At 36.6% G+C, this 12,337-nt stretch overlaps 1 protein-coding gene across 2 annotated transcripts in view; it reads right to left on the bottom strand.

Annotated features, from left to right (window-relative positions):
* Positions 1-1,146: 1,146 nt before the first annotated feature.
* The window catches only part of SNX4 (sorting nexin 4), a 75,120-nt gene continuing 63,929 nt past the window's right edge, over positions 1,147-12,337 (bottom strand). For both annotated transcript variants that reach the window (XM_026495351.4, XM_026495349.4), the window contains exons 11-14: positions 10,981-11,080; positions 8,775-8,920; positions 6,912-7,026; positions 1,147-2,315 (exon numbers count right to left, since the gene is read on the bottom strand). In XM_026495351.4, coding sequence (XP_026351136.1) covers positions 2,268-2,315; positions 6,912-7,026; positions 8,775-8,920; positions 10,981-11,080 — 409 coding nt within the window. In that variant the 3' untranslated portion in view covers positions 1,147-2,267. The remainder of the gene's footprint in view (positions 2,316-6,911; positions 7,027-8,774; positions 8,921-10,980; positions 11,081-12,337) is intronic.

The raw sequence follows: 12,337 nt of genomic DNA, 5'->3' as shown, positions 1-12,337 counted from the left end.
AACTCTTCCTCTGTTACTATTTACATTAATGTAATGAGTCATTTTTCTTCAGTCATTCCTTATATTTTTATATTTAGCTTTGAAGATTAAACCCCACTCCTCTTTAATAATTCATTTTAGCATTTTGATTTTTAAATAGTTTTGAAAAGGGTTATTGCACAGATTATTTTCTTTATACTTATTCTGGATGGCACCAAAAATAATTTCCATCATTAAACTTAAGAGGTTTTTGTTTGTTTTGTTTTGTTTTTTGGGTTTTTTTTGGCGGGGGGGGGCTGCCTGGCTCAGTTGGTAGAGCATGCAGCTCTTAATCTCAGGGTCATGAGTTCAAGCCCCACGTTGGGCATGGAGCCTACTTAAAACAAAAAACAAGTTCATAGTTTGTTGTTGTTTTTAAAAGAATGATTTATGCTATCAAACTTTTTAAAAAGTCAACCCAAGTCAAGATATTCCTAAATAGGGGCGCCTGGGTAGCGCAGTCGTTAAGCGTCTGCCTTCGGCTCAGGGCGTGATCCCGGCGTTCTGGGATCGAGCCCCACATCGGGCTCCTCCGCTATGAGCCTGCTTCTTCCTCTCCCACTCCCCTGCTGTGTTCCCTCTCTCGCTGGCTGTCTCTCTCTGTCAAATAAATAAATAAAATCTTAAAAAAAAAAAAAAAGATATTCCTAAATATACATACAACCATGTGAATATCTGCATGTTTTAGAAAAATATTTTTCCTAATTCATCTTTTAAAACATAGGTAACAATGGCCTTCTCAAACTAAATCAGCTAGTAGGAAAAAATCTATTCCATTTTACATTTAGTTTAAGGTTAGTTTTGGGGAGAAGGCTTTTGATTTTTAAATGCCAAACGAAAAGTTATTTTATTTCACGAGTCAAGAGATGATACAATTCAGTGGAATGAAATGAGTACATATACAGATGACCTTTGCTTCCAGCAATTTTCTTTTTAAAAAAAGCAGTAAATTTTTGAAACTTCTATTTCATTTCAGCATCTTATTTTTTGAAAAACCCAACATTTTGGCCTAAGATAAATATACACAAACACTTTAAAACATAATAAAGCATGTATTATTTTCTCACAGGGCATCAGATACTAATATGTATAGATAACTTTGTTAAAATAACAAAAATCATATGAAAATCAGCACAATACTTCATTTATTTATTGTATAAGTTTGGCAAACAGCACAAAAATCCAGCAACATTTTAAACATGTAAAAAAGTCAAATGCTGAACAGTACTGGGGATTTCTTTTTTACATCATTAGTAATAATGAGAACACATTTAAAATACTGCAAAGCTAGCAAAATGAGGGTGCTTGGCTTCTGAACACGTATCACAAACACACACACGCACGCACAAAAACAATATAATTTATCTTTACAAAAATTACAGCCAAGCAATAGAAAAGAAGGATGTTAATAATGAAGATACGAACACATATGTTCACTACATATCGCTTATACATTGAAATGCTACATCTTGTACCCTGAAATGCCACGTGTAGAGAGCCGAGCAGAGTAAATTTAGGCTCATCACTGAGGTTAAGAATTATTTGAGAAGAATTTAGTGCTTATATGTAACACATTCAATTAAAACTTTCTATATAGCAATTCCTGGATCATAACAATGTGTTCCACTGAGAAGTTGAATCTTCTTTGTTGGCAGTATAAAATTTCTGACCAGTATCAAAATTCTGGTAAAACACAAATTGAAGGCATTTTCTAGTGTATGCAAATGTTATAGGGGGCATCAATGAATGTGGGAGAAAATCTTAGATTTCACACTAAGTTTCTGCTGAGCTTTGTCAAACCAAACAGCTCAACTATAAGGCAAGAAAAAATACCCCCCTATAACAGATTAGTGGGTCTTACCAAGTAAAGATAGGAATTCAATCTTAGGGAAAAACTCCCTACATAAACAGATCAGAAACAACTGGCATTGAAACAAACAAATTACCTAACATCTTAACATTCAGTCATTGGTTCAGAAGCCTGACAAAAACAATCTATTGGTATATATTATCAAATTAACTTTTTGGAATCAGCACCAGTCCCCAAAACCTCAAATCATAATAATTAATATTCATTAAAATACATCCTTTTTGTGCTATAGGAACACAACTACAATCAAATTAAAGAAGTTGAATTGACTCAACTTATATATATTTTTGTGTATACTGGGTAGCAACTTAAGTATTTTTTATTTACTTGTGCTTCTGTTCTGGGGCACTTTGATTGACGAGAAATTCCTTTCACAAGATTACATCTTGCTAAAGCATTCCTTAGCATTGGTCCAAACTTGAATTCCCTAAAACAAAAGAAAAGAAAAGAAAAGAAAAGAAAAGAAAGAAACGAATACTTTAAAATGTGATTTTGGAAGGATTCTGAAAGCCGAAGTATCTGGCTTACTGGTATGCTAAATTTCACTTTCTGGAATAACTAACAAGTCCAGCAAATATGACACTATTTCCGGCAATGGCTAATAGAAGTGAATGTCTAATACTTCTGAAAAAAGTAAGAGAATCATTTGCACAGCCCACTTCAAGATGGGGAAAGAGCTATTACAACTTCTTTTTTTAGAAAACTGAGTTTTCAAGGTTCATAACATAAACTCATTTACTCATATCACATGTTTGCATCCTTTCTATTTGTAAACCAAACAAGTTTTCAGGCAGTTTTTCTATGTAATACTTAAAACAAAAGGAAAAAAACCTACTAGTTTGACAATTAAGTAAAAATTAATGGGTTTTTAAAAAAATTAATAGCTTAGTAAATTATTAGTCTAACAACTAATGTTTTGATAAAAACCAGTAACAGGCTAAACTATCAAATCCTTCTCAGTGGTTCTAGCAGGCTCTTTAGCACTAAGTTAATATGATAAAATATATCTAATATGCTTAAACAAAAATGCATGTATATAAAAATAAAACAGTAAAATCTAACAAGTAGTAGAAACAAAGGGTTTTTTTAAAAATAAACAAGATACACATTCTCGAATAACTGCTAATTCATGAGGAGGCAATATTTAATACTTAGATGTTAAAGTATGTCAATATTTATCAAGTTATCAAGGCTTCAAACACTAGAAAAAAAACAAGAATCTGTTGATTTTTCTCCTTCTGATGAAATACAAAAAGCAAATAAAAAAAATCCTTTAAAATGTCTCAGATTGGCTGGATGAAGTTGCATCTAGTAAGAGTATTTGTTGTCAGAAAGGATAAGAGATCCCATGCACTGCCACAGGAAGATGTCCATGAGACATCAAGTAAGCAAACCGGAACGACACCCTGGCACATGTGACACAGTCCTGTTTTTGTGGGGAAGATGAAACAGGAAGTCCTGTTTTGTGGGGAAGTCATTTTCTAAATGACTGTAAAGGTACAAGAACGTCTGGAAGGATACGCATGAAGTCTGTTAACAGTGGTGAGGTTTCAAAAGGGATTTGGTGGAGGAAGGGGAGAATTTTTACCTAACGTGCTTCTGGATTTTTGTAATTTTTGCAATGAGAGTATGTTATCTTTATGATAATTACTTTTTCTGCTCTGATCTTTATTAAATTCCTACCTTCTACTAATCTTGGGCTTCGTTCTTTTTCTAGTCCCTTTAGATGTAAGGTTAGATTGAGATTTTTCTTGTTTCTTGAGGTCAGCCTGTATCGCTATAAATTTCCCGCTCTGAACTGCTTTTGCTGCCTTCCGAAGATTTTGGACCATTGTGTTTTCATTTTCATCCGCAGCCATGTATTTTTTGATTAGCTCTTTGCTGTCCTCACTGACTCACTGGAGGTTTGGTAGTGTGCTCTTTAGCTTCCACGTATTTGTATTTTTCCAGTTTTTTTCTTGTGATTGATTTCTAGTTTATACAATTGTGGTCAGAAAAGATGATGATATTACCTCAGTCTTCCTAAAAATTTTTAAAAAGATTTTATTCACTTATTTGTCAGAGAGAGTGAGAGAGCGAGAGAGCACAAGCTAGGGGGAGGAGCAGAGGGAGAGGGAGGCTCCCCATTGAGCAAGGAGCCCAGTGTCGGGCTTGATCCCAGGATCCTGGGACCATGACCTGAACCAAAGGCTTAATGGACTGAGCCACCCAGGCATCTAAGTCTTCTTAAATTTTATTGAGACTTGTTTTGTGGCCTAATGTGTGATCCATCCTGGTGACTGTTCCATGTGCACTGGAAAAGAATGTATATTCTGCTGTTTTTGGATGTTATATATAGGATAGGAGGCCATGTAGGCTAAAGTGTCACTCAAAGATACTGTTTCCTTATTAATTTTCTGTCTTGATATCTATCCACTGATGTAAGTGGGGTGTTAAAATCCCCTACTATTATTGTATTACCATCAGTTTCTCCCTTTATGTCTTAATATTACTTGATGTATTTTGGTGTTCTGGTGTTGGGTAAATTTACTCTTATACTCTCTTGTTGGATTGACCCCTTTATCATTACGTAATGCTCTTCTCTGTCTCTTGTTACAGTCTTTGTTTTAAAGTCTATTTTTTCTACTTTGATATAAGTATTGCCACCCTAGCTTTTTTTCCCCCATTTCCATTTGCATGGAATATCTTTTTCCATATGATAATTCTTAAAATTCAAAAAGATAAAGTAGCTTAAAAATCAAGTATTTCTTGATTCAACAAATTAGAAAATTCACTATCAAAAATGTTGACCAAAAAAACACTTAGAAGTGATCCTTGATTTTTAAGTGCTAATACTAATACTTTTTATGTAAAATATCTTTTAAGATTTTATTTATTTTTTTGGCAGAGAGAGAGCAAAAGCAGCGGGAGCAGCAGGCAGAGGGAGAAGCAGACTCCCCACTGAGCAAGGAGCCTGATGTGGGACTTGATCCCAGGACCCTGGGATCATGACCTGAGCCGAAGACACTTCACCAAATGAGCCACCCAGGCGTCCCTGTGAAAGTTTTTTGTTCTGGTTTACTCCTACTACAATTTAGTCATTTGATTATATTCAATTACCACTTTGGATAGCTGACATTATAACAAAATATGGTATATTTGAAAAGTTAATACACAAGTAAAATAAAATCTAGATACCCATATTTATCGGAGAAAAACTAGTATTAATCTTATGTTCTCATACTTAATTATAAGTTCCTAAAAAAAAAGAATACTGCAGATTTTCAAATATAAAAATCTATTCCACTTAAGGAAAAAAGTACAACATGATGAAACTTTATAGTACTGCTCTTGGGAAATAAGGTGAACACACATCTTTTTAACCTCATGGAAGTATACTTGTCTACTACAGTTATCGTAGGACAAATGAGAAGACACACAAGCTATCCAACAGTATATCCAAATACACGTACAGTGATATCTTTTTATTCAGATTAATTCCCAGCACCCTCGACCACCCCACGCTAGGTGAAGTGGGGAGACAAGTCCTTTGAGCCATTATATGGTGTGCATTTTACTTCGGAAAAGCAGCAAACAGAAGATCACAAGCAGCTTATTAATAAGTCTTTTATGAAAACAAAACAAAACCAACTCTAAAAAATTTGTGTTATCTGATCTTTCAGACCTCCCAAGATTAAAAAAAAGAAAGGTTAGAAAAAAGACTAAATGTGAAGCAATCTGTGAAGCAGGGAGGCAGTAGGAGGCAGGAAGACAGCAACAGATAAAAACACTATCAAGCTGTGGGGCACCTGGGTGGCTCAGTCAGTTGCATGCCCTGACTCCCGATTTCGGCTCAGGTCATGATCTCAGGGTCATGGGATCGCGTCCCACATCAGGCTCTACACTCAGCAGGAGTTGGCTTGGGATTCTCTCTCTCCCTCTGCTCCTCCCCTCCCCACTCAAATACTTGCTTGCTTGCTCTAATAAATGAATAAGTAAATACAATCTTAAAACACACAGACAGACAGACAGACACACACACACACACACACACACTACCAAGCTGCAATCATACCCACCCATCGGCATGTGCAGATGGATCACTCATGATTCTAACTTCTCTTAAATGACCTCAAAGATCCACTATGTGAAGTAACTTACACTTTAACTGAGGCATAAATATGAATTTGCCCAATACGAAAGGAGCCCACGTGATGAACGCTAGCGTCTGGTGTTTCCATCTCAAAATATCTTTGCTCTCTATGCTACTGCTGGTGATTCCAAGTGGAAAGGGCTAGGAAAGTGATGATGTCTAGCCAGAAAATATACATTTTGGATGAAATAAAGCACAAGTTGTTTATATGACTATGATTTTTCCCTCTAAGAAGGTCTTCATAACTGTGAGAAATCATCTTGCTATATGATTTGCTGAGATAATACATGTTAAATCTCTTGGTAAACTGTGAAGTGCTAGACATATGTAAAGCACTGGTACTGACAGACACACAGGCAGGCAGATCATAGGTTATAAAAAAGAATGTTTTATATTTTGTTCTTAGAATAGCATTTTAAAGATTTCAGCATTGTCAAAATACTTATTGAAACCAGAATAAGCTACTTATCCTCTACTATGGATATCAGTCATATGAAAGACTATGACAACAAACTGTATCATAACCACATTTTCCCCAAATCACATTTACGCTATCTTCCAATCAAAGTACTATATATCACTGTTAGGAACAGTATCTTACTCCCTGTCCAAGAACATCATATAATCCACGTAATGTTGTTGGTATATATTTTCAAATACTAGATATAAACAGGGCATACAAATTTGGAACTTGAGGTGAGTGAAGACTCAATAATTAACATTCTGGTTATAATACTCTTTCAAAGTTAAGTGAAGAAACTGGAAAACATTCTGGAATGGGGGGAAGAATGGGCTTTAAAATGAAAATAATAAACACTCTGGTCCAAATAAGAGAGATCAGTTGTGCGGAAGTTTGCCAGCACTTCGGCACAGACCTGCACCTTCACCTACCTTCTTGCACATGCTGATCTGCATGACCGCATAGCTGATGAGGGCCTCCTTTAAATCATGGTTCTTTTGTTCTCTGAAGCGTTCGATATCGGCCCAAGCATTTTTCACAAATTCTCTGAAATAAAATGTGTAGTCATCATTATTACTCTTATTCAAATTAAGTTAACTATATTATAAATTCTAATAACCAGTTCTCATTTGCACTGGTTTTTATTTATCTATATGGAGGAAAAAGCTGTTGTCTGTATAAGATAGTTCTATTTCTCTCTTCCTAAAAATTATACTGGGAGAAGAAGCAGAGAGACAGTCATACATTCGTCTACATTTTAATAATCAATATTTTTGCCACAAGAATCCCAGCTTCAGATTATTCCTATAAAACAGCTGTAGATGGCTCTCTGACCCGGCTCACAAGCCTAACCCAGCCATATGAAGCTGCCCTCCTGGGGTCACTGGAAAACATATACTCTTTTGACAAGATATATTATGTATCACAATTATTATACACTTGCTTTTTTTTTTTTTAAATAACTTCATGCGTTATTTTTTTTTCAAGATTTTATTTATTTGTCAGAGAGAGAGGGAGAGAGACAGCACAAGCAGGCAGAGAAGCGGGGTCCCCACCAAGCAGGGAGCCTGATGTGGGACTCGATCCCAGGACCCCGGGATCATGACCTCGGCCAAAGGCAGAGGCCCAACCAACCGAGCCACCCAGGTGCCCCTATTTACTTGTTTTTAATGACAACCAGTTTTAAAAATTCTGAGAGGCATTTGTCTTTTTAAATTCCATTCATAAAAGTTTACTTTTACTTATTTGGTGCCAGCAGTTCTAAAAATTAACAAAAGTATCTCAACACCAATGATACACTCTTCGTCTGCCTTGATCTACTTACTATTGGATGAAAAACAACAATAAGGAAAATAAGCCAAACAGCAATGGCAGACCTTTGATAACTGCACTTCCAGAAATATTTATGGAACAATGACATGCCATGCCCAATGCAAGATGTTGAAACATAAAGATGAAAAAGACACACTCATTGACTTTGAAGGGCACTTAATTTAGCCAGGGACAATCACAGAGGACACCAGACCACCCAAAACAAAACGGCCATGTTATCGTGGCATGAACCAACGGCTACGAGAGCCTGCGAGGCCAGGAGTAAGCCTCACAAAGAAGTAGCACGAGAACTGAGCAACGAAGAATGATCAGGCTTTTGTCAAGTGATGGAGAAGAAAGGACAAAGGGAATGTGCAAAGGACAGAAATCAGGAAAAGTGCAGGAAAATAACATTATCAAGTTAAAACTCTTCTTCCTCTTTCCCTCATACTAAAACTGTTTCTAGAACATGATTTTTGATAATTCAAATTTCTTAGGAATTCAATCACTACATTTTATTTTTTAAAAGATTTATTTACTTATTTGAGAGAGAGAGGAAGAGAGAGAGAGAACATGAGCAGGGGGAGAGGCAGGGAAAGGGAGAGAGAATTTGAGGCAGAATCCAGGCTTAGCGCAGAGCCTGACGAGGGGCTGGATCCCACAATACCAAGACCTGAGCTGAAGCCAAGGGTTGGATGCTTAAGTGAGCCACCCAGGCGCTCCTCAATCACTACAGTTTAGAAGAACCAGTATAGGGGCGCCTGGTTGGCTCAGTCGGTGGAGCCTGTGACTCTTGATCTCAGGGTTGTAAGTTCAAGCCCCACATTGGGTGTAGAGATTACTTAAAAATAAAATCTTAAAAAAAAAAGGCCCTAGAAGGACAGGCTATAATGCAGGAATGTTAATGAAGACGGGAAACAGTATAAAAAACCATCTGCCATGTAGTACATGTCTAGCTTTGTTACACATCTCAGCATTTTTACCTGCCTTCCAGATTCTTAGACTTCAACTGTTGTTCTCCTTCAGTTATTTGTTCTTCTAGCACCTTTATTCTGGCTTCTCTCTGCTCTGGAGTTTCTTGACCAAAGAGCTTGGTAGTCATTCCCTTCAAAGAAAATGTTCTCACGGTCTAAAAGGAAATAGAAACAGCTGAGTAGATAAACAAAATGTGGCGCATATGTACAGAGAAGTATTATTCAGCCTGAGAAAGAACCACGCTGCACCACGGATGAACCGGAGAACATTATGCTAAGTGGAAATCAACGCGTCACAAAAAGACAAATATGGTATGATTCTACTTAATATAAGGTATCTAGAGTAGTCAAAGTCACAGAGACAGAAAGCAGAATGGTGACTGCTAGGGGCCGGAGGGAAGGGAAACTGAAAGTTGATGTTTAATGGTAAAGAGTTTCAATTTTCAAGATGAAGAGAGTTCTGGAGGTTGGTTGCATGCACAACAGTGTGAGTGTACTTACTACTACTGAACCGTACACTTCAAAATGGTCAAGATGATCCCTATTATAACCACTCATTAACCCATGCTCTCATAAAATTGCTTTTAATTTGTATCAATACAAATGTAATAGGTGTACTAATTTTTTCCCACTATTCTGTAAGCTCGAAATCATAAGAGTAAAAATTACTTTTTAAAAAGAAAAATACAGATGCCTGGCTGGCTCAGTGGGTAGAGCATGTGGCTCTTGACCTCAGAGTTGTGAGTTCGAGCCCCATGTTGGGTGTAGAGATTACTTAAAAATAAAATCTTCCAAAATAGATATATACATACATAAATAGAAGGGAAAAAAAGAGAAAAACCAGGCTAAAAAGATGATTAAGATGACAAATTTTGTTATGTATATTTAAACTACAATTAAACATTTTCTTAAAAAAGGGAAACAGAAAACTTTTGCCATTTCCCCCATACTCAGACAGAAGCCTCAGAAATCTTATAACCAGGGGGCTCCTAATATGATTCCTAACACTGGAATAATATGGAATAGTCAGAAAGAAAAAAATTCTAACCAAACTTCTCAATCAAATGGAAAACTCCCATGTAAAGTATTAGGCATGTTACTTCTTTAGATCAGGGGTCATATTCTTTAAAATTTCTCTCTGACATAAAAAATAGATAAAATTCAACAAGTGACAAAGGAAACAGACCGAACTAAAACAAACAAACAAAAAACATTTAAAATCTGCATAACACACACTGAAACTTGGGTATCGATCAATAAAACTTGGGTATCTATCTATCTATCTATCTATCTATCTATCTATCAATCAAGCATCACTGCTTTAACGCTTCCTCATTCTCCAGAGTTTACTTAAACACTTTTCTCTTCACACGGAGGAGTAGAGAACCTTCCCTGCTCCCTGAAAATGGCCTGGGAATTTCCCCTGAGTTTTAAAAATAAATCAAGCCTAGTGTACATGTTTTGTAGCCAACAGTCTTTTCTCACGTACATGTGACCTTTCAGACCTACCAGAGCACTTATTAACTATGAAGTGACGGATACATGGTGGCCCCGTCACTGTTTCATTATTCCCAGACTGTGTATTCTCACTGCAACAGCTACGTTATTCCAATAAAATGGCTGGACGGTAGAAAGCTGATCATAAAAATGATCTAAGGTTCATACAACAAGATATGCAGTTTTCTTCACAAGTATCCACGCTATACCAAAAGCTCCTTCTTAGGAGAGATGCACTGACTGTAACTGGGTAAGGCTTTTCAAAGTAACTAAAGTCTCTAATATACTTTGTAAAATTAAACCTGACAAAGGTCGTTATTTCAATCACAAAGAATAATGTTTTTTCATTTGGACTTAACATAAATGAAAAGACACTTACTACACAGAGCGATGTTGGCAGATTTTTTTTTAAGATTTTATTTTTAAGTAATCTGTACACCCAACGTGGGGCTCGAACTCACAACTCTGAGGTCAAGAGCCACATGCTCCACCGGCTGAGCCAGCCAGGTGCCCTGGCAGAATTTCTAACAATGCTATATAAACGATGTTTTAATGGCTTACATATTTTTATATCAAGATAGCAATCCAAAGAATTCTAAAGTTGCCCATAAATTACTCCCCTATAAAAGCTACAGGCGTCCTGAGTAGTACAGCTGCAGCCCCTCCCTCCTTATATGGCTTGCTGCAATGATACAGAGACCTAAATGGAAACACTCACCCCAGTTGCCAGTTCCTCGCATTGCTGCTTTTTGGAAGCTAAGTCCTGAGCAGCCATCTCCAAGTCATACTGCATAAGTTCATGTTTCCTGCATACAGCCCTAGGGATGAAAAAAAAGTGCTGCCATTTAATTTTTGTGGCTTCTCTTTTAACATATTAAAAAAAAATTTCAGGGGATGAGGGGAAGCATTCACAATGTCTTACTAGGCTCAGAACTTGTGTGACACAGAATTTTCATGTTTAAAATGTAGTCGCCCCATATTAAAAATTAAATCTAGCAGAACCTAAGAATATAAATTTTACATATACTTAACAAAAAAGGTTGGTTTTTAGATAGCTGCAACATTTTTTTTGAATGAATACACCATTACCACATACATTAACAACAAAATCTTTTGTGTAACACTGAAACTAATGGTAGAATCTCACAAAGCAACCGAATATTCTTTAAAAAGATTTCTCAAAATTTTCGTTTTTATACAGAAATGTCTTAGTTTTGAGGTGTCTAGGTGGCTCAGTTGGTAAACTTCCAACTCTTGATTCGGGCTCAGGTCATGATCTCAGAGTCAGGAGATTGAGCCCCACGTCCGGCTCTGTGCTCAGCAGGGAGTCTGCTTGAGAGTCTCTCCTCCTCCCTCTGCCCGCCTCCCACTTGTGCGCAGGCACTCTCTCTCTCCCAAATAAATCAATCTTGAAAAAAATAATGTCTTAGTTTTTATCATAAAAGTAACTCACCCTAGTATAAAAAAAAAAGATTCTAATACAGGAATGCACAAAATAAAAAAAGTGTCAACAATTCTTTCTTTTCCCTAACTCCACTATCCAGACACAATCCGTATTAACAGATGGTGCCTATTCTGCCAGACCCTAGCTAGGCACTTACAGATACACGCACGCACATGCCTCAAGTGAGTCCATCTCATCTTACTTAATTATAGACCGCGAACATATCAATATACATGAATCTTTTCTACAGTGTGTAAGAACTGTACAGAATCCCACTATATTCAGCAACTGTCTTTTGCTTTGTAACATGACCTTGGTCAAACTTCTAACTCCTCGAAGTCCTAGAAAGAACAAGGCTAACAATGTGTGGATGCTTTCATACCAGTTACTGAACAGCTGAAGGAAAATTGGTGCTGTGTTGTACTAACAGAATTCTTATACTGCTCTTAAAAGTGACAGGAAAATAACCACAAGTGGCTATGACCAAAACACACCTATTCCAGGAAAATGATTCATTTTTTAAAATTGGACAGAAAAAATAGACTAATTTCTTAATTAAATAGAACTATATACCAGAGAATTCTGTTTGGCTCTGTAGGAGATACCATAAAAACAGAAGACAAAGTACTGA

The sequence above is a fragment of the Ursus arctos genome, unplaced genomic scaffold (assembly GCF_023065955.2).
Source record: "Ursus arctos isolate Adak ecotype North America unplaced genomic scaffold, UrsArc2.0 scaffold_4, whole genome shotgun sequence".
In the NCBI taxonomy this organism is placed as follows: domain Eukaryota; kingdom Metazoa; phylum Chordata; class Mammalia; order Carnivora; family Ursidae; genus Ursus; species Ursus arctos.
Note: the sequence above shows the minus strand (reverse complement) of the source record. Positions and strands in the feature narration are given on the sequence as shown.